Source organism: Papio anubis, chromosome 12, assembly GCF_008728515.1.
Source record: "Papio anubis isolate 15944 chromosome 12, Panubis1.0, whole genome shotgun sequence".
NCBI lineage: Eukaryota > Metazoa > Chordata > Mammalia > Primates > Cercopithecidae > Papio > Papio anubis.
The window spans coordinates 105636850-105659876 of NC_044987.1; the positions used below are offsets into that span (position 1 = coordinate 105636850).

General features: G+C 40.8%; 1 protein-coding gene and 1 pseudogene across 5 annotated transcripts in view; both read right to left on the minus strand.

Annotated features, from left to right (window-relative positions):
* ALKBH3 (alkB homolog 3, alpha-ketoglutaratedependent dioxygenase) overlaps positions 1 to 23027 on the minus strand; it is a 40917-nt gene that overhangs the window by 8851 nt on the left and 9039 nt on the right. For all 5 annotated transcript variants that reach the window (XM_031653544.1, XM_031653548.1, XM_031653549.1 and 2 more), the window contains 3 exons: positions 22704 to 22807; positions 20380 to 20468; positions 10298 to 10507 (listed from right to left, as the gene is read on the minus strand). In XM_031653544.1, coding sequence (XP_031509404.1) covers positions 10298 to 10507; positions 20380 to 20468; positions 22704 to 22807 — 403 coding nt within the window. The remainder of the gene's footprint in view (positions 1 to 10297; positions 10508 to 20379; positions 20469 to 22703; positions 22808 to 23027) is intronic.
* Positions 12461 to 14992, minus strand: LOC101021441 (annotated as a pseudogene).

Genomic DNA, 23027 nt, shown 5'->3' on the forward strand with positions numbered 1-23027 from the left:
AGAAATCCTGGCTTCTCTTCCACCTGAGTAAACAGCAACTCCACTCACCACTGCTCAAGTCAGATACCTGGGAGTCTGGACCCTTACCCCCACATCTAACACATTATTGGCAAGTTCTGTTGATTCATCCTCAGAAATATACCTCAAACCCATTAACTTCTCTTCATCCCCAATGCCACCTTAGTCCAAGCTAGCAGTCTCCCACTGCGATGACTACAACCACCTACTCTTTTAGTCTCCTACTCTTGCCTCTTCCCAAATTATTCTTCACACAGCAGCCAGAGTGATCTTCTAAAATAAAAATTCAGAGCTCTAACCGTGAGTTGTAACTATTTATCTCTGTTCATTTGATTATAGTCTAGCTCCTGTAACCCCTATGAGGGCAGGGACTATGTATGTCATGTTCACTGCTATATCCCCAGAGCTGGGCATAGTATAATACCTGACACATAGTAGGGGTTTAATTAATATTTGGAGAGGGGAGGAGAGAAGACAGTGAGAGAGAGGCAGGAAAGAACTGTTCCTGGAAATAATACCTGACATCTGGGTAATGGATAGAAGAGAGGGAGCAAAGATTGGAATTAAGGACATCAGGGTGAAAAAAAAAAAAGTGATTTTAGTACTGTAAATATGGGGTAAAAAGTGCCTGGGATAAAGATGATTGCTATAAGAGAGATGGATTCTTTAGATAGTTCGAGAAAGAATTCAGATGACTTGGGACTTGATAATATATGAGAAACAAGGGAACAAGGAAGAGCTGAAAATAACTTACGGTGTTACCCTGACCAAGAGAATGGTTAGGTTAACACGAACATAAATGAACTTACCAGCAAATGTGGAGTTTTTCTGAGAGAACAATATGAATCTGATTTTATCATTACAGGGTGGAAGCCACACGTGCTGTTATTAAGTGGAAATGTCTCATGAACACGTGGAAAGTGATGACTGGAACTTCAGATGAAAGTCAAAGCTGGAGATCAGAGATTCAGAAATCACCCCACCAAAGAAAGAACCGCTAAAGCTATAAGAACTAAGGAAATCCTATTTATTTGCTTATTCAATCAGCAAATGTAGTACTAAATGCTATGAATGTAATGATAAATAAGACAGAAAGGGACCTTGACCACATGGTATTTACAATCTACTGCCAGTTCATAATCTCCTAAAATATAATGTAGAGAACAATAACAGAATCAAAGATAATTTTGAACCTCTATATTTAAGGGGTTGAATGTAAAAGAAACAGCCTTAACAGAGGTAGAAAAATAGCAATGAGAAAAGTTTGGGAATTCTAAAACAAGACAGTATTTCAGAGGAAGAAAACGCAAGCAATATATGGGCAAGTTTCACACACGGTGATGATGCATCCTGGTGACCAATATTACAAGGAAGAGACATGGTGACTGAGGACAGGCCGGTGGACTTGATTTGAGGTCAATGGTTTGAGGATAACTTCAGCAGAGTGGTGGGATGGAGCCAAAGAGCAGGTGTGTCAAGAATGAGTTAAGCTTTGAGAAAGGGGAGACTCCACATGCAGACAACTCATTCCTGAATCTGTGCTTCGAAAACAAGAAAAAGCCCAAGATGTCAGGATATCTGCAGGGTCAAGCAAAGTGTGTTTTCACGATGGTAAGAGACAAAAGAGATTTCTCTAGCCCGCTGGTCTAAGGATCAGAGGGTGGAGGTGCTTGATAAGGACAGTCATGGCATGTTTTGTAGACTGAAATGATATTTGAAAATGAAATGCTAGCCTGTGTTACAGCTACTTACCTGCTGAGGACCAAATGTACATTTATTTGCCCTACTGTCCAACTTATAGCTATGCCAGTTATGTCCTCTTTTTTTCCTTATCATTTATTTTCAGCTTGTTTTCCCAAATTGTGGTGTTGCCTTGCCCTTGAGAATCCAGCTGAGGTCTAGACTGTTTCGTGGCTCATCTAAGCTTGCAGCTATAGTTGGGCTGCAAAGTTGTTCCTCTAGTGCTGATACAAGAACATAGCTGGACCTTTTGTTCATAGTGGTAAAATATTTTTAAAATCTGACATAAACACAACATATTAATTACAGAAATGATGGAGAGAGAATAAAGCTGGGACCCCACAAAGTCATCTTTGCAGTTATTCTGCTGACTCAAACCACACTTTAACTGATGACATCCTAGCATCGATCAGAAATACATTACTTTAAAAACAAGCTGTTTCTGAAATAAGATCTGCTAAAGTAAGAAGCCAGCTAGAAAAACACAGATTTTAAGTCACTGAGGTTATTGGTTCAAAACAGTTTTAAACTCACTCGCCACATAGAAATCTTTGAGCTTTTCTAAAACTCTTTCCTGATTTTTGGCATTTATTTGGCTTGGAAAGTTCTGGCGAGGCAAATGAGAAAGGTAAGCAGAAAGGACTGGTGCAATCAATCATCCTATACCAGGCACACCCAGTGATATTAAAAGCTCAATGACATGGGACCTCACCAATGTCTCACTAACTTAAGAGCATTTGGGAGGCCTGGGAAATTGTTGGCTGCGGCAGAGGCTCTCTCAGCAGGCATCGAAAGCACAGCACTGTAGCCCAAACTACCAGGCAGACTACTGCCTTTCCTTCCGGACTGCACACATTGAAATGTCAATGAAATTGAATTAAATATCTGCTGACAGGGCTTACTGTTCAGACTTATTGTCGCAATAGTACTAGGGATAGGGTGGGGGTGAGAAGTTACTGAATTTGGGCAAAAACAAACCTGGTTTTACACTCACAGTTGTAGCTGTTCCAGCTACACTGAATGTGCATGTGAAATCAGAAGAGATCATGTGATGAAGATTCCATTCTTGGCAATATAATATTTCCAAAAAAATGCAACTTAAAAGAACTGCTATCTTGAAAGAGCTTCTATCTCAGGCCCTAGCACCAGAAACAAACGCCCTTCATCCTCTGAAAGCATATGAGAACACATTCCGCCATACCTCACCTCCAGCTGAGCCCAGTCACTAGCAGAAGTGCAAGCCTCTCCAGCCATCTGTTAATACCAGAACACTCATTCCCAAACTATTCCTGGACATAATCTGATCAGACACAATCCCCCGGAACTCCTTCCCTCCTGCACCCTTCCACTGTGTCCTCTGGAATTCCCATTCAAAGATGAGCAAACTCACCTATATCTTCAATCTCAATGAGCTCTGAAGGTTCTCTCTGCTTCCTCATCCTAATTGAAACCTGGCTATCTCTGGAAGACTGCAAATTCCCTGAAACCCTCTCACGTGGAAGGTGATCATGCCTCTCAACCCAGTGGCTCACAGAGCCGGGTGACAGAGTATTCTCCTTACTCCTCAATAACACTTTCAGATCATGATTCTGCAGCAGAGAATAAAAATCCCTGTTCTTCTGAGTTCATGCCATTGAATCGTCCCTTTTTCTCCTTCTCTACCTTGGTCCCAAGGTATATACAAAATCTAACAATGTCTTAATTGGCTTCCTTGTTTCTTTCTAGTCCAGGCTCCATGCAGTAGCAATAGTGACCTTTTAAAATTGCCAATCAGACCTTGTCACTCTTCTGCTTAATACACCTCACTGGCTCCCTGATGGACATAAAACAAAATCTGCTCCTTCCTGAGGCTCATGAGTCTCTGCATGCCCTGGTGCCTGCCCACTCTCCCAGTCTCACCACCTATGACACGCCTCAAGCTGGCTTGCTCTGCTCAGGGCAGGGCCTCCTTTTTCTTCCTTCAACACACTTTGCTCTTGTCTGCCTCAGTGAGGCAGCCATCCTCCATGAAAATGTGACTTGTGAAGGATGAAAAAAATCACCAGATGGCTTAGGAATAGTCCTTAAGAGTATGGCAAGGGGAGAAAAACCTCTACCACTGGGGCAAAGTTTAAAATAGTCAGATTTGTAATGAATCACTTAGTTTTACAAGGAAACACAAGTTTGTCCTACTAAAACTAAAAGTGCTGTCACTAGTTATACAAAACTGGGAGGCTTGTTGCAAAAATCAATTATTCCTAGTGGGAGTCAGGGCATGGATTCTAGCTTAAGACAAGGCTCCAAGGAAGCAAATGAGGACTCCAACTCCTAAAGGATCTCAAGTCTGAAGATAATTCAAGTCTTACCAGGACTACCGATCTTTATCTGCCTACACACACACACACACACACACACACACACACACACACTCTCTCTCTCTCTCTCTCTCTCTCTCTCTCTCTCTCTTTCTACTCACCCTCACACTCTCCAAACCATTACATGATCCTAGAGATGGGAGCTCAAAAACTCAATCACCATTTATGATCCACAGGCCACCTTACCCTCCCTGAGGCTTCCCTATACTCTTTCAATGAATGCCATTTCACAGACTAAGGGTACCTTTGAGCTTAGTTTCACTGCTATTTCCTTTTTCAGTTTCCGTATCTGAAAAGTCACCATAGCATTTACCATTTACAAAGGCTTAAAAATTCACTGATTACTACAGTAACTTTTGTAGGAAAACTTATCTCCATGAAGTAGCTACCAATTATTATTCCCATTTTTTAAAAAAGGAGTAAGTATAAATGAGACAGTTGAGTGCTTTTTGCCAACATCAGGGATAGAAACAGGAAATACAATCCAATTTTTTTTATTATTATTATACTTTATGTTCTAGGGTACATGTGCATAACGTGCAGGTTTGTTACATATGTATACTTGTGCCATGTTGGTGTGCTGCACCCATCAACTCGTCAGCACCCATCAACTCGTCATTTACATCAGGTATAACTCCCAATGCAATCCCTCCCCCGTCCCTCCTCCCCATAATAGGCCCCGGTGTGTGATGTTCCCCTTCCTGTGTCCAAGTGATCTCATTGTTCAGTTCCCACCTATGAGTGAGAACATGTGGTGTTTGGTTTTCTGTTCTTGCGATAGTTTGCTGAGAATGATGGTTTCCAGCTGCATCCATGTCCCTACAAAGGACACAAACTCATCCTTTTTTATGGCTGTATAGTATTCCATGGTGTATATGTGCCACATTTTCTTAATCTAGTCTGTCACTGATGGACATTTGGGTTGATTCCAAGTCTTTGCTATTGTGAATAGTGCCGCAATAAACATACATGTGCATGTGTCTTTATAGCAGCGTGATTTATAATCCTTTGGGTATATACCCAGTAATGGGATGGCTGGGTCATATGGTACTTCTAGTTCTAGATCCTTGAGGAATCGCCATACTGTTTTCCATAATGACAACCCAATTTTTAAAATTTCATTAGTATGTGTTTTTAAATGATCATGGCTATCAACAATTTATTTCAAGTATTTCTTTTTATGACTTATTTACTTGTATTTATTTTATTTACTATAAAAAAAAATAGAGATGAGGTCTCACTATGTTACCCAGGCTAGTCTCAAACTCCTGAGCTCAAGTGATCCTCCCATCTCGGCCTTCCAAAGTGCTGGGATTGCAGGTGAGAGCCACCATGCCCAGCCTCAAGTATTTCTGGTAATCTCTTAGAGTAGGTGCTACAATCAGCAGATGGATTAACGGGAAGGATAGATGACTGGAATAGCAGCAACGAGGCTGCTGGCTAAGCTGTGGGTTGTTTCCACTCTATGAAATCCTGCATAGTACTAGCTTATCTAATTTCCAAATTTACATTATTTAGTATCACATTATTTTGGATTCGAATATCTTCATTTTTTCTAAAGTCTTACAAAAAATAGCAGTATTTATGACTTGACTGACCTTTTTATACTCCACTCTTCCCTGTAGTGTATACAAAACCCACAACAATTAGCAAGGGAAGCACTAGGACCTCCAATTCATTGGGTGCTCTCATAGTCTCTACCGTTAGACTTGGTTTTACAACCATCTCTCCTGGCAATACAAACAGGATTCACATTCTTCACTAGGGCTAAAGACAGGAGTGGTTAGAGGGCTCAACTTGCCACAGCTCAGTCACCTTGAAGAGAATAGGAGCCCCTTGCCACAGCTCAATCACCTTGAGGAGAACAGGAGCCCCTAACATTTGCAGAATTCAGCTGATGAAGGATACAGTTTATCCAGAGGTAATTTGCTACAAAAACAAGGCTTTTGGCATCTAAACCTCCAGTGCATCACAAACTTCCTGCTATTATCTAATAACACCCCCCAGCCATCACTGTTTCCATGGTAACCGACAGAGAAATAGCAGCCTGCCAAATGGCTTTTGTAGTTCCTTTTCCAGCTTGTTTTTTTCAGTATAGAATTAAAACTAGCTGGGAAAAGAACCAGACTAATCCTTGCAAACAGGAACACAATGTAGTTTGAAAAGTACAACTGGGTTTGGGACAAGAAGTATAGAAAACCTTTAATAAAGTCAGCCTGATAGAATAAAAAAGGTCTATTGAAGTATACTTGATAAGCTTTATGACAGTCTTAAGACAATATAGCCTGACATCAGCCAGAATATAGATAAGGTGCCCTTCACTTAGTCTTTGATTTGAACTAAACAAAAAAAGGAATCGGAATGAATGTAAAAGCAAGCTTAAACAAGTCTACTATGCCCCTGAGGAATGACAGTAATATCATTAAAGGAAAGGGTAATTTACTCTAAAATCAAAATGAATGAGCAGTAGTTGGCAGACTTGGACTACAGGACAGTGAAAAAAAAAAAAAAAAAATCCAGCACCTTGGAGGAGTGAAATGTTTAATCCAAGGGATGATGTCTACATGAAGCTGACTGAGCTGATGCATGAATCAGAGGGCACTGGTGCTTACGAAACAAAGACCTCCTTACTGTCTCAGCACAGGGCGAAATTGTTACGAATACAGTGTGTGGAACTGGAGCAGCTTTCAGCAGATCAGCAGTTAACGGAGATCTGCTCAAGGTGCCAGACTACAAAATAAACAGCTGCTGCAAGGGTGGAGGAGTTTGAATTTTTAAAAAATCAAGACTATTTCTCTTTGAAAGTGGCCCCAAACAAATGCTTTTCTGTCTCAAAACTGCACACTTGAACAAAGTGCAGGAAATCTCATGACTCTTCCATGTCCGCCTGAGATGAGAAACTGTGACTCAAGTCAAACAGGCATTAACTTCTCCTCCGAAGGGTCAAAGCTAATAGGAGTTTGAAAGATTCCCTCCCACAACCGCTAATAAACCCTGAATGTCTCGGTGACAGACATGAAAATTACAATCTGTAGTAGTACACCGAGATAGGTCTCTAAGAGTTACAGGAAGTCAGACTCCTACAAATCCCACACAGAAGACTAACCTAATTTGTACTTTTTAAATTATGCTTTACCTTGGGCTGTATGAATCATGAGTCATGTTCTCATCGCCTGAGTTTATACAGAAAAGTAGACAAAAATTTGCAATAATCACTTTCTTTCAATCCTTTGGAAAAAAGGATTATTTATAAGATAAAGATGAGGCACTCTAAGATATATTTCCAAGGCTGTCAACTCAAAGAAAGGGTTCTGCACTTCGAGTTTAGCTACATTTGTACAGCTCCAGGTTTTTGGAAATCTGTTAGTGAGACCTGAAGGAATCTTCAAAAGTTTAAACTTGTATCCTGTTTACACAAACATGGAATTTACAGGTTCTGGGGAAAAAAGGTCACTTTTTACTCACGTGTGATTATAATTTCAAACATATTAATATTCAATTTCCCAATGTTAAACAAAAGCCAGAATTGAGATGATATACAAAATTTGCATGAAATTCAATCATAGTTCAGACTAGGCCAGAAGCCAAAACTTACTACAGTCAACAACCTGAAGTACCAACATGTTTATATTTCTTCCCAAATCCCTTTCCTCAGCCAACTTTGTAAAAATCTCAGGCAAATTTTCTTACTTATTGGATCAGTATTTTAATCAAATCAGCTACCATCGTCATAGTGCAGATTCCCTTGCCACTGGCAGACAATTACACGGACGTTACCACTTCTGAGTATTTCATGGCCTGTATTCTCATTCATGTTCATCAAAATAAACTCCAAGAAGGCTGAGGAGAAGAGAAAGCTACAGCATGGGGCACGGCAGGATAAGGTTCCGTTCCAAATGGTTGCCCACAGAAACAATGTATGTGGTAGTTATGCTCTCCATCTACTTGTTACCCTATAACATAACTGATGTGTACTACCAGGAAATAGCTCTTGATCACCATGTGTCATATCTTTATGTGAGAAAATGAAGAAATTCAGCTCACTGGAGGGGAGAAGAAATGGGATATTTCTGGGCACCAGAATATTGTGAATGTGTAATATTTGGAAATTGCTTGTATATAAAATGATTTATCCAAAAAGCACACTTAGGGAATTCTTAAGCTCCAAATCTATAAATAGGCCCAAATTTTTAAAAAGGGTGGTGGTGGTGGTGAATGTATATGTGTAAAGAAACAGTAACAGAATACTTAAATACAGAGCAACAAAGAAAGTAAGTGTGAAAAACTAAAAACCACTATTATACCAAAGGCTATATATACTATAGCTTATTTGCCAATCCGGCGGCTAGAAGAATGACTCTAGGAGGAAGGTGCAGTACTAGCATATGCTAGATGAGCTCCAGGAGGAGAGAGATGATTTCATCTTACTCATTCACTGCTACAACCCCAGGTCCCAGTACCACTCCTGGCAACAAGCTGAGGTTCCATACATCCAGCTTCAGAAGAGGGTCTGAACTTAAATAATGAGACATACAGTGTTTCTCTACTATTTATGTAACAGGAGTCTTACTAAGGGCAGGATGAATTTTTCACACATGTGAACTTGGTATTTAACTGAGTGGAAGCTGTGTACAGAAGTATAATCATATCTAAAACGAATATAGCAAAAGTTGGTTTGTCTGATTCTCAAGTGGTACTCCTTAGTACATGAGAAGGCTGCTTGCCAATGAAACCGAAGGCTTAGGGAGCAAGTTCAGTCGAAAAAACACTGGCAACTACCAATCCCCTAACAAAGATCAAACTTTTTATGTAAACATAACGAAAGAAAACCTAATCAATGGAAATTATACCTACAAAAGGTGCTTAATGGCATATATGCAAAATTACACAATATGCTTTAAAAATACCACGCATGGAAACCCAATACACACCAGGAAAACACTCAGTCTGTTAACTGTATTCTTATGGAAGTATATCTGACGAAGAACTGACACGAGTGCTAATAATGATGTGCTCTGGCTTAGGTCTATTCAAAACTCAGCCTGGGCCAGGTGCAGTGGCTCATGCCTGTAATCCCAGCACTCTGGGAGGCAGAGGTGGGCGAATCACCTGAGGTCAGGAGTTTGAGAACAGCCTGGCCAACATGGTGAAACCTCATCTCTACTAAACATACAAAAATTAGGTGGGGGTCCTGGCACGTGCCTGTAACCCCAGCTACTCGGGAGGCTAAGGCAAGAGAATCGCTTGAACCGGGGAGGCAGAGGTTGCAGTGAGCTGAGATCGTGCCACTTGCACTGCAGCCTGGGCGACAGAGTGAGACTCCGTCTCTAAAAAACAAACAAAAAAACAGCCTGTGGGTTGGCCTTCCACACTGACTGGGTCTGGCTTAATATTATAAGCTGAATCATCAGGAATGCTGGTTAGGAAGAGACACAAATCCTGAAAATAAAATAATTTGTTCTTTTCTTGGCGTTACTATCTTTCTTAGTCCTAAGGTGCTACACTTTTGATTTTTTTAAAAAAATTAATAACCCTAGTATTCCTCAAATGTCACACAATCAAGGTAAGAGCTGGGGTGGAAACTGAAGTTATTATATAGTTATTAATTTTTTGGTCACTGTTTTTCTACCTGAATGTGGACAGATCACCATCTCTGATAATCTGGCTTCAGTTTCCTCTCTCTGAAAGAGTTACAGATTCACATGTATTTCAGGAGAAGGCTAAGAAGGAACAAAGATACATGTAATGCTCCCTTACAGAAAAGTGGCCATATTACCATGAAAAACACTTAAAACAAAGGCTTCTTCAGGGACGTCTTCCTTAGCTTCCTTCCTCTTCCTTAGCCTCCCACTAGCTTGAGTCATCCTTCTAAGGCTTTCCTTCACAGCATTGATCACAATTGCAATAATTTGAGTAATTAGAATATTTACCTACCCCAACCAGACTGTATCTCCAGGAGGACAGGGAGTTTATCATCAATGAAATGAGCCCCCAGCACCTAGCATAAGGCTGTCAATTCTTGTTGCATATGTAAATAAATGAAGGAGCACTTTGGAAGTCAAAAGTTAACCATGGGGAAGTAATCACTTGAAAATGTTTCATCAACAGTAGAAGCTTTTAGGGGTTCTCCTTTTTTCACAGACTAATAAGAGGCAGGAAGAGCGTAAGAAGAAGAGAATACTCACTGGTGGTGGCTTCTTTCTCATCTCAAATATGCGTGTGGCACCAAAACTGAGTGAAGCAATAGTAGGGCACCTCCCTAGTGAGGGTTCATCATCACTGTGCCAGTCCACACTGTCCTTCTCATTGCGGTAAAGATTGCAGAGTAAGGAGTTGAAGGTGTGGCCGGTGTTCTCTTCAATGCGGTTCTTTAGTGTGCGCAGCACAGGATGCCACTGCGATCCACAGACCAAGAAAAGGGCAGAGACAGTCGCATAGCACACAAAATGGCAGCCGCGTGGAAAAACAGAAAGAAAGGGCAAAATCAGCCAAGTTATAACCAGGGCATGAAATAAGCAAATCAGTTGGAATGCAATAAACAGAAGGCAAGAAAAGTAGTTTAATTCCCTCCCATCGTTTCTATTTTGAAGCAAGTTGATCTCTGCAATGTTATAAAAGTACTAAATTTAGTACAGCAATATCATGAGGACCAGAATCTATCTATCCATCTCATCCTTTCCATGTGAAACACATGGCCTTTGCAAAAAAGCAAATATCAGTATCTTCAGGGCAGCGACCTTGGTAAGTCATTAAGGTGGTAAGTGGAGCAGCAAAGCTGATATGTCACTAGGTAGTCAGCAGACCCAGACTAAAGCCTGAAGACTGGAAAAACTTTCCTGTGGGTGGCCCTCTGTTCGTTCTATTCCTGTTTTATCTTGATGGGGAGAATCGCTTTTTAAAAATGATATTTAATATTTCCAGAGTGGCTAATTTCCTAAAAACATAACCGAAGAGTAAAAACATTCTTTTCTAGAAAATGAGAATCATGATAGGCTCTTGACAAGTGTACGAGACATCAACTACAGAAGACAAACAGGTTCCATGGACCTGCCTCCTGGGCACTGGTTTCACTGATGTAATTCATATTTGGAACTGTCTTGCCACGTATACTACAGGAAGCGATGACCCCTGACCTTAGATTGTACTTGGGAGCTACAAACAACATAGCTTATATTGGTTCTTGCTAGAATGCTGTCTTTTCTCCTAGAAATCTCAAGGACTTTACAAAGTTTCCTTTAGAACAGTGGTTCTCAAACTTTACATGAGAAATTATTGAGGAGTCCAAATAACTTTTGTTTATATGGATTACGGCCATCAGTTTTTACCATATTTAAAATTAAAACTGGAAAAATTTTCAACTACTGGTTAATTCATTTAAAATGCAATGACAGGCCAGGCACCATGGCTCACACCTGTAATCCCAGCACTTTGGGAGGCCGAGGCAGGTGGATCACGAGGTCAGGAGTTCAAGACCAGCCTGGCCAACATGGTGAAACCCTGTCTCTACTAAAAATACAAAAATCAGCTGGGCGTGGTGGCATGCGCCTGTAGTCCCAGCTACTCAAGAAGCTGAGGCAGAAGAATCACTTGAACCCAGGAGGCAGAGGTTGCAGTGAGCTAAGATTGTGCCACTGCACTCCAGCCTGGGTGACAAAGCAAGACTCTGTCTCAAAAAAAAAAAAAAAAATTTTTAATTAAATTAAAATTTTAAAAAATGCAATGACAAATCCATTACATGTTAACATCAACATTTTAATGAAAAATAACTATAATTTCCAATACAAATAACTGAATAATTGATGAGAAGGGTGACATCGTTTTGCAAATCTTTTAAATATCTAACTTCTTTAATAGAAGAGAGCTGATTCTCATATTTGTTTCTGCATTCAATCTGTTAAAATAGGTCATTTTTATTGAAGTATATGAAGGAAATTGGCTTCACATAGGTATGTAGTTCACAGCCTTTTCAAATAACTGTAGATATTCTTCTTTGACATTATACCAAAACTCAACAAGTGCTGGTTTCTTTTTTCTTTTTTCTGAGACCACGTCAATCTTTTCATTGGTATAGAAACTACTTTTATTTCAAGAGAGCCCTTGTGCTCTGGTTTGATTTTGTGTACAACATATACAAAATCTATGGCTATTGAGTTAAAGTAGGATCAGAGTTAAAACCACCTGCCAAGATACTTTTGGGATGAAATGACTACATTTACCATCTGGAGAGCTATTTGCTGTCTAGAGGTGAGAGGAGTCTGTACAATGTCGCCACTGGGCGGGAGGGTGGAGCTGGCTGTCGGAGGAGGGGCAGCCATCCCCTCTGCACACTAAGTGAAGGCGGTGCGGCACTATCTGGAAACCATGGAGCTGGATTGGGACTGGCTGGAGGAGGTGGTGGCACGCTCAACTGGGAGAAGCCACTGTGGCTGGACTCCAGGCTCGTCATGGAACCTCTGAAACCCTCGGAGCCTATCACCTCGGTGTAGTACATCACTTTACAGTTGTGCAAAGAGATCTGCAGGGACGTGAGCACATCATCCACCTGAGACAGGCTGGCGGCGTCCGCAGGCATGCTGTGGAATTTCCACTGCAGGATGTAGAGGCCCGGCCACCTGGTCACATGGGAGCCTTGCACACCTTCTCCTTCTTTGCAGATCAGAGGCGACTCCACCATGCCGCAGTTGTGGCCCCGCTGCCAGACTGTGTCTATGAGCTGCACATTGTTCCCAGGGGCCCCCAGGGAGTCCTTTTAGGGTGGCTGTGGCGACCGCTTGGAGTGATAGATGTTAAAGGCAATGTCCCCTTTGTACACGTCAAAATTCCAAGTGATGACTGAAGAGGCATCCACAATCTGAATGAGAATCTTGTGTGGGGCTCCTCTGAAGATGCTTGCAGACTGGTAGACGGTCTCAGTTCAGAGCTTGAAGTCTTCGTTCTCCAGCTCCTCCACAGTCCAGTACAGAGATTTGGGGACCAGTCCACCCTCTGGCACTTTGTACCTGCACTCTCCACTCAGGAAATCTGGAATAATCTGTCAATGTAATCCAGCAGGCCTCCAGGACCCTGGTATTCATTTCCTGCATAAATGAGGAATTTCCTTCTGGCGTTGTCATCAATAAATGGACTAACTAGTGTCCAGAGCACAGGAAATACCCTGGGTGCCCACAGGATGAGAAGTCGGCCCAGTCTCTCAGGGTAATTGGCCTTCACCACCTCGATGATCCGCCACAGCGCTTTGACATCAGGTCTCCACAAGTGGCGCATGTTCAGCCCTTCCAAGTCCACCAGGCAGGTCCATGAGCTGATATGCCAAATAAAGACTTCTGTATTCTCTTCACATCGCCTTAGCCCTTCTTCATTTATGGAGAGGATGTATCTCAGCAGGGCTTCCTCCCCAAACACTCTCACCAAGCTGTTGGTGTCCATCTGCCCCAGCCTGAGCACACAGAGGGGCCGCCCACCTTTGTTGTAATGATGCCAGCCTCCTGTGTAGTAATCCTGAAGGAACTAGTGGAGAGGTCTAGGTAGCAAGAACGTAGTCTACCAGGTGCTGCTTCCTCCATGTCAAAGATTGACAAATGATCTCTCTGGCTTTGTCAATATTAAAATCCCGTGCACGTAGGAACTGAAGAATATGTTCACCTTTTGGAATTTTGCCCTTGTGGGTCTTCTGGAGCCACCGGTGAAGTCTAATGAGAGAGCTCTCCTGCAGCGGAGTCAAATTGCCCAGGTATCTCTTGATGTAGTCGGCATCTACATCGTTTGTCATCAGGGGTGCCCACCATGGGCTCAGGTGCGCTGGGGCTGCTGAGGGCATCACCACTCAGCCCCTTCTTGAGGGCAGCATCTGGGATGATGACGGCCATGGACCCTGTTTGTTTCTTGCAGGATGACGAAGATGTCTCTGAAGAGGGCGTGATGGAAGGTGGAGTCCAACGGGGCACAAAGGTTATGCCTTCTTCTTCTAAATGGCAAAGGTAGTATTCAATGATTTCCTTTCCTTTTTAAATGTTGCTGGTATATTGTTTCATTGCAATTTTTTTCCACGGTACTTTCAAAATCAAAGAAAGATTTAATATCTAAACTCGAAGACTATTCAAAACAGGTCCAATCTTCATTTTCAGGGTGAACGGTGTAGCGACTGGAAAATGTTTCATTAAGAGCCTCAATATGCAAAGTACACTCCCAAGAATTCAGTGAGTTCTTCTGGACAAAATAAACGTAATCAAATCCTGCAATGTTCTTCAGCAGTCTTGGTGCACCTACATCCAGCTTGCAGTGCCTTTCAATGACATGAATAGCCCCATCTTCACTCTTGAATTCATTCACAGTGTCACTGCCCACAAACATCAGAATCAAAGGACACGTAGGGAACCTCCTTTCATAGGCAGCCATAATAATTCGAAGGGGTATTCGTACACCCTCACTGCTGACTGGTATTTTTGTACCATGATTGTAATACAACAGCAATCCTTTCACAACTGTCTTGCCAAAGATAATCATTAAGAATGGTATTTTATGCTGAACATGGTGACAGGATATTCAAACATACAAAAACTGAGTATCTTCAAGGAACCCAAAGTCTAGCTCTTGTCAGAAAGGCTGGGCCTGGGATGCGGGGTGGCAAGGGGCACTCCTACCAATGGCTCTGTGGGGCAGTCATGGTTCCGCTAACAAGCGCTGACTTCTAAAAAGTTAATTGCAATATGGAATCGGAAACCATATCAAACTTTTCATATTCTTTTATATATAAAGCCACTGTCAGCTGAGGCAATAAAGTGAGAACCCTCTCTACAAAAAATAAGCCAGGCACAGTGGCACATGTTTGTGGTCCCAGGTACTTGGGAGGCTGAGGCAGGAGGATCACTTGAGCCCAGGAGTTCAAGGCTGCAGTGATCTAGGATTGAGCCACTGTGCTCGCTCCAGCCTGGGCAATACCTGAGCAAGACCCTGTGTCTCTAAAATAAATGCTTTAAATTAAAAAAAAAAATAATAAAGCCATTGCTCCAGCCTGCACTTTGAATGAATCTTTAACCTTGCATGGGTTTGTAACATCAACCACTGGTCATCTGGAAAATATTAGTTCACTAAGTTATATAGATCTTCTAAAAGGTGACACATTTCATTATACAACAACAACAAAAAATTCTCATCTGAGTATTACCACTGATCTCAGCAGAAAAGCCTAAATAATGGGAAGAAGTCAGGCTCAAAGTGGCTGTGATGGTTAATATTGAGAGTCAACTTGATTGAAGGATATAAAGTGTCCTGGGTGTGTCTGTGAGGGTACTGCAAAAAGAGATTCACATTTGAGTCAGGGGGCTGGGGAAGGCAGACCCACCCTTAATCTGGTGGGCACAATCTTATCAGCTGCCAGCAAATACAAAGCAGGCAGAAAAATGTGAAGAGACTGGTCTAGCCTCCCAGCCTACATCGTTCCCCCGTGCTGGGTGCTTCCTGCCCTCAAACATCGGACTCCAAGTTCTTCAGTTTTGGGACTAGGACTGGCTCTCCTTGCTCCTCAGCTTGCAGACAAGTCTATTGTGGGACCTTGTGATTGTGTAAGCTAATATGTAATAAACTTCCATATATATATGTATGTATGTATATGTATCTATCCTATTAGATCTGTCCCTCTAGAGAACCCTAATAGTAGCAGATACCAGTTTTCCAAAATTCTAATTTTTGCTTGAAAACTCAACTTTTATCATTAGTAAAAAATCTCGTCCATTGTTTTCCTTGAAGTGACATTCACGTCACTCATTTATGAGGAAATGTCTGCCAAATACTCAAGTATGAATAACCACAGTCGGTCTGCCGGTTGTATTCTAAGTGAAAACAATCCACAACAAAAGTAGCTAGTTCAGCTTACAGCTCAAACAGTCGCACTTCAGTTTGTAGCAGGAGTGCTTTAGGTATACTTTTAATTTCATCAAGAAGACTATTCGGAAGACACATACTCAAAGACCAAGATTTAATAAAACGAATAATGTTTCACCAACAGACATTCTTAAATGAAACTGGCATTCTTAAAAGTTTACATTGGAAGGGCATGATGATGATTAACACAATGACTACTAGTACAGTTTGGTGACAATGGCTTGATTCATGCTAAGGCGCTGGCAGCTTTATCCACCATTACCATCAGTGCAAACCCAACACAGTGAAAATAACATATGGACTTAGTATTATTATGAAAATAGTTTTACTTGTAGATTCCCAAAAAAGGTTTCATGAACCCTCACCAGGGATCTACGGATTATACTCTAAGAACTGCTACTTTAGGGAACTCCTTGAATGTGAATTGTATTAGTCTGCTCTCATGCTGCTAATAAAGACATACCCAAGACTGGGTAATTTACAAAGAAAAAGAGGTTCAATGGACTGACAGTTCCACATAGCTGGGGAGGCCTCACAATCAAGGCAGAAGGCAAAGGAGGAGCAAAGTCACATCTTACATGGCAGCAGGCAAGAGAGCGTGTGCAGGGAACTGCCATTTATAAAACAATCCGATCCCATGAGACTTATTCACTGCCATGAAAACAGTAAGGGAGAAACTGCCCCCATGATTCAATTATCTCCACCTGGCCCCACCCTTGACACACAGGGATTATTACAATTCAAGGTGAGATTTGCATGGGGACACAGCCAAACCATATCATGTTATGTGTTTCATAGTGAGGAAACAGATGTTCAGCAAAGGAAAGACTATTACTGTTACTATTATTAAGTATATCCCATGGTTGTCAGGTAAAACTGCCAGGGAAGCTTACATAATCACTCAGCTTTACTCTGATGTGAAAACCATGGTTAAAGATGGAATTCCTTGTTACGGATATTACATTATAATATTATATTCTAAGCAGAGGATTTTAAAAAATAAACAGCAAAAACAACAAACAGTTGGCTAATGGGACACCTGCGGAGACTCAGGAAGCCTCTGGAAGTTGGAAGTTTCTGTATCTCTTGTTCTCCTTTTTTATTGTGGTAGAAAAACACATAACATGAGATCCACCCTCATAAAACAAAAATATTAAATTAACCTTTATTCAGAGAATAAATTCAAAAGTGAAATTTCAATAATAATGTCAGCAGGCTGTATTTCCTATTTACAGTTTTAAATTTATCTTCATAGAGATAAAGATCAGATGCTAGAATTACACACTTAACAAGAAAAACAAGAATGTAAAGGAAGAAGATAGGTTTTTTTCCACAATGTCACCGAGAATCTAATTAGCACTTCCCTGACTTGCTTAAGGACTGAGTACTGAGATAACATAAAGTTTGCGTTATGTTTCTAAGTAGGTATTTTTTTTTTCTGGGTTATTTTTGGTACTGAAATAGAGAGAAAGGAAGAAAAAGGGGGATAATGAACTAGAGGATTAATTTAGACTCTCCAACCAATACTCTATATACAGATGCCTCAGAACTGAATGTCTAAATTAAAATTCAGCATTATCTCACTGTTCAGTGAAGACAGTTTATCCTTAAAAGACATTTTAGGAAAAGAATACAAAAAACATCAATCACAGAAGTGAAAGGACCTATTCAGTGGATTTCAAACAGCGTTGTATAGAGTTCTAGGTACCTCAGCAGTACCTCTGGGTCTACAGAAGAAAGGAGAGGTCAAGTTGGTGGGACTCCCAGCCAGTCAAGGCTCTGATCTGTTTTATACACTGGGCTCATATGAGATTTAGTTTGAACAAAAACTAAAACAAGTTTAAAAACCCATGACTGAAATTGCTCCTTTTGCATGGGATATTAAGTCTCAGGTAATGACAATTTTTAAACTAAATAAGTACCCCCAACATATATATACACACATTAGTGAATCCACCTTTAAAAAAATCTGAGAGGTTGGGGTGTGGCCGATAATCACAACTATTCAAGGAAGCTGAGGCAGGAGGATCACTTGAGCCCAGGTGTTCAACACCAGCCTGGGCAACATAACAAGACCTTATATCTAAATTTAAAGTGAAAGTAAGTAAAAATCTGAAAAAGGGCAGCTCTTTTTTGTTCAAGATAGTATACAAATGAACTAAATATATTACCAATAAAGACAAAGTTATGAGCCAGTCAAATCCGAATTAAAGAATTCTAATTTGACCACATTAATATCCAACAAGAGGGTTGTTTGAATAAGCTATGGCACACATAGATTACAGAATACTGTACAGTGATTAAATATGATGTTGTACAAGAGTATTTAGTGATAACATGTTAATGATACACAGTTAAATGAAACGCTATATATATACATACATATATACATATACTGTATACGTATATATGTACATATACACACATGTATGTGTATATACACATACATACGTATATATACACATACATATATACGTATATATACACACATGTATGTGTATATACACATACATACGTATATATACACATACATATATACGTATATATACACACACATATATGTGTATATATACACACACACACATATATATTTGAATGACAGAGTCTTGCTCTGTCTCCCAGGCTGGAGCACAGTGGTGTGATCATAGCTCACTGTGACCTCAAACTCCTAGGCTCAAGCGATCCTCCTGCCTCCACCCAGATAATTTTTAAATTTTTGTAGAGAAGGCATCTCGTGACGTTGTCCAGGATGGTTATGAACTCCTGGCCTCAAGCGATCCTTCCACCTTGGCCTCCCAAAGTGTTGGGATTATACACATGAGCCACCACACCTGGCCTATTTTATTATTACAGAAAAAAAGATTCTCTAGGCATATTTGTCTAAAATATCAAGATTGGAACCAAAACATTGGGCAGAATTATCAAGAATTTTAATATTCTTCATGTTTATCTGCAGTTTCTAAGTTTTCAACAAGCACATACTAACATTAAAAAAAAAAGGATTGTCATAAATTCTTTTGAAGAGTTGTCAAAATGTTGCCAAAGTGTCGGACAACAAGAGGCTACTTTACTCAGCAGATTCTATGTGCGTTGTGTTTATTCCCACCGGCTCTTAACCACGGGCAATTTTACCCCCCAGCAGATGTTTACCAATGTCTTGAGTTGGTTTTGGTTGTCACAACTGGCGAGGGGTGCCACTGGCATCTAACAGGTGGAGGTCATGGATACTGCTAAACATCCTATAACGCAAAGGATAGACCCACAAGAAAGAATTATCCAGCCCAAAATGGTAATACTACTGAGGTTGAGAAATCCTGTTCTAAAAGATTAACTAGAATGAATGAGAAAGAACTTCCCCACAGCCCATTTAATCTTCAAATTCTCTGCTATGACTACTAACAAGAAGATAAATTAATTCTGACAGAAACAAGGAAAGCAGGCTCTGTTGGACTGGCCTAATTCCATTATCTCCATGTTTCAAAATCAACCTCAGATAAAGGGTCTTGGCACTTCCCCGGCTCACATTCTAAATGAAGCCCTCGAAACCAAAGCATGCAGTTATCTCCTTACGTGAACAGGCCATGTTCCCTCGGTCAATGCTTTCTCCCTGAACATTTTAGTAAATTGGTAGCTTGCAATTACACATTTCTAGAAGCTCTGAAATGTGTCACATTTCTGTGTATCCCAATGCCATAAGCAAAACTCCACTTTCTTCAAAGCCTCTTTCAATAAAACATAACATTATTTGCCAAAGGCAAGATTCCAGGAACTAAACAGGGAGCTATTTCTTGGACCTTAACTCTGTCCCCTGGATGAGCTTAATTTATATACTAGAATATCTTGGTCTACTTTCATGGAAATTTTTTAAAAGCAAAAGCAGCAGCAGAAACAAGCCAAAGCAGTAATCAGATGGAAGTCTGAGAACTGCAGCCACAGAATAAATACAAAGTTAACAAGAAAAACACCAGATTTTTTTTTTCACAAATAGCAAAAGAGTCTGAGAAACAGAAAAAGACATACTGACCTCACTCGTCAGTCATAAAGACTCAGCCCCACAGCAAATGCATACCAGCGTGTACACAGAAGGATTACAGCCAGAAGAGCTTGGGAAAGAGGGATATTAGGAGAAGAAATAGTTCATTTTCCTGAAATCCTAGACTCTGGTTCAGTTTACTCTAGTTCTAGTTTGTTCTCATCCTCTAGCTCATCTATGGATCAAAAGCACATGAAGGATGACAACAACAAAGACTCAATGTTTCAACCCAGAGAGGTTTTTTGAACTAGGAACCAGCATGCATCTCTGCAAGGTAATCTGTTGTTATTTTATAGCACTCAACACACAGTATATAGTCTATAAAACCATACCAATGACAATATTTTGACATACGTGAGGATTTGGTTCCATAGTGATTCTTGAGTAAGTATAAGGAAGTTCTCCATACCATGCTGTAAGTCTTGGTTGCTGATAAGTTATATCTAAGAAAGAAAATACAGGCCTTTGAAATGGTTTAATACTATTTAAGGTGTTACTACTGAGTGCCAACTCTGTGCCCTGCAATGTGCTATGAGAAATACAAAGGAAAAGTAAGACTAGGCTCTGACCCAAAGTTCCACCTTCACAGAAGATATGGGACTTGGCAAGTAGAATGAACAAGAGAAACCACTACGTTGGCAGACACTGCATGGGCAAAGGCTCTGAGATGAGAATGTGAGTGACTTGCTTGTATTAGTGATGACAGAAACAAGAGAGGGCAAAGAGTCACACTGGGGAACAGTGGGGCTCAGACTAGGGACGGTCTCAAAAAGCAGAATATGGAGCCTGAACTCCTGCCTGCAGAAATTTGTGGTACCAACATCCATATGAGAAACAAGACAAACTGCTCATTCATGTGTCCAATGTTGTGTAAACCTTTTTGATTCAAAGGAGGAAAAAGTGTCCTGACCAATTGTAGCATGCAGTTGATTTTCGTCAGAAGGCTTTGATGTTCCAATTTATAGAAGCAGTTATCCATAGATCTACTCTTTTTCCCACTACTGGTACAACCACAACAATAAGAACAATAATAATAATAGTAATAGCAGCAGCTAATACTCACTGAAGGCTTACTACGTACCAGGCAATCTTGTGTTATCTCATTTTATTAACACAGCAACCTTATAAGGTAGACAGTATTATTTGTTTAATTTTACAGATAAGAAAACCAGGGATCAGAGAGTTACTTAACTGTAATTTGCTTAAAATTAACAACTACTTTGAATGAAAGAGCCAACAATCAAAGCCATGTCTGTCACCAAAAGCCCTGCTGCAGAAACTGCGGGAGTTGAGAGAAGGCTGTCCTGAAGGCTGAGAGGAAGCTGACTCCCATTCTGAAGCATGAGTAACAAAAATGAAGCCAGTACAGTCGGCCTTTCGTATCTGTGGGTTCCACATTCACCATGATCAAAAATACTCAAACCATGGATCAAACACACACACAAAATATATAAAAATTAAAAATAACAATACTATGGATGAAAAATACTCAAAAAATATATAAAAATTAAAAATAACAATACCACAATAAAAACAGTATAACAACTATTTACATATCACTTACATTGTATTAGGTATTATAATGATTTAAAGGATACTAGAGGATGTGCATAGGTTATATGCACATACTATGATAGTTTTGTTTTTTTTTTTTTTTCCGAGATGGAGTCTCGCTCTATTGCCAGGCCAGAGTGCAGTGGCGCGATCTTGGCTCACTGCAACCTCCGCCTCCTGGATTCAAGCAATTCTCTTGCCTCAGCCTCCCGGAGTAGCTGGGACTACAGGTGCACACCACCATGCCCGGCTAATTTTTGTATTTTTAGTACAGATGGGGTTTCACCATGTTGGCCAGGATGGTCTCGATCTCCTGACCTCGTGATCCACCTGCCTCGGCCTCCCAAAGTGCTGGGATTACAGGTGTGAGCCACCACGCCCAGCCACTATGATAGTTTTTATAAAAGGATTTGAGCATACATGAATCCTGGAACCAATCCCCTATGGATACTGAGGGACAACTATATATACTTTGCCTCTTTACAGAAAATTTACATTCACTCAATGTGCCAGAAAGAAAATTCTATGCTAGAGCACAGACGCCCCCCAGTGACCACCTGTGGTATAACAGGCACTGTTGGCTTGTGGATGCCCACAGAGATTCAGGTTCCAACTCAGGTAACAAACTGCTGTGTCACTTTTACAAGCTCAGGAGAGTACAGATGCTGAAGCTAGAGGAGATTGGACTCTTCTGGTGAAAGTTAAAGAAGAATACAAAGTCAGCAAGGAGTGTGAAAGAATGTATGCAAAATGGGATCAGAAAAAAAGAAAGCTCTGTAAGTTTCTATGAAGTAAAACGTTGGCACCATTTGAAGCAACAGTCAGTGAACAAACACAAAAGGAGGTAAGTATATCAGCCATAGTTCAGCCAACCAAATTTCCTTTGGTTCCTTGAACTCTCACCTCTATCCTCTTGCTATGTTCTCTCTGATCTCTGGGCCTTCCACCTGCTGTTTCTCCTCCCTGGAATACTTTTCCCTGTCCTTTCTGGCTAATTCTACTTTCTTAGGATCTCAGGTTTTGAATTTCTGTTTAAGACTAGCTAAGTAGAGGCGATGGTATTAGGAAACATTCCAGAGAGGGAGAACACGCAGCACCAACTGTGACCTCTGGGATCTACTTACCCTCTCTGATGCCGGTCCTCTGTTTCCAGGGAACATCTTGACAAAGCTGTTCCAATATCCAGTCAGCTTCTTTTACGTCAACAAAGCCAGGATACAAACAGACCCTGGGTGTAGAATGAACCATTGTTAACCAAAGAACATGGAAAAGATAAGTTAGACTCTAAACGTTAGTGGAAACAGTTAATCTGGATGCAGCCTCCAATGGGTAGATGAAATCATCTTACCACAGCTCCCACAGCAAGCAGAGCCTAACATCACCCAGGTCATGAGGCGCCATATGTAAAATAAGCTCCTTTCATGTTGGGACAAATAAAAGAGGCAATG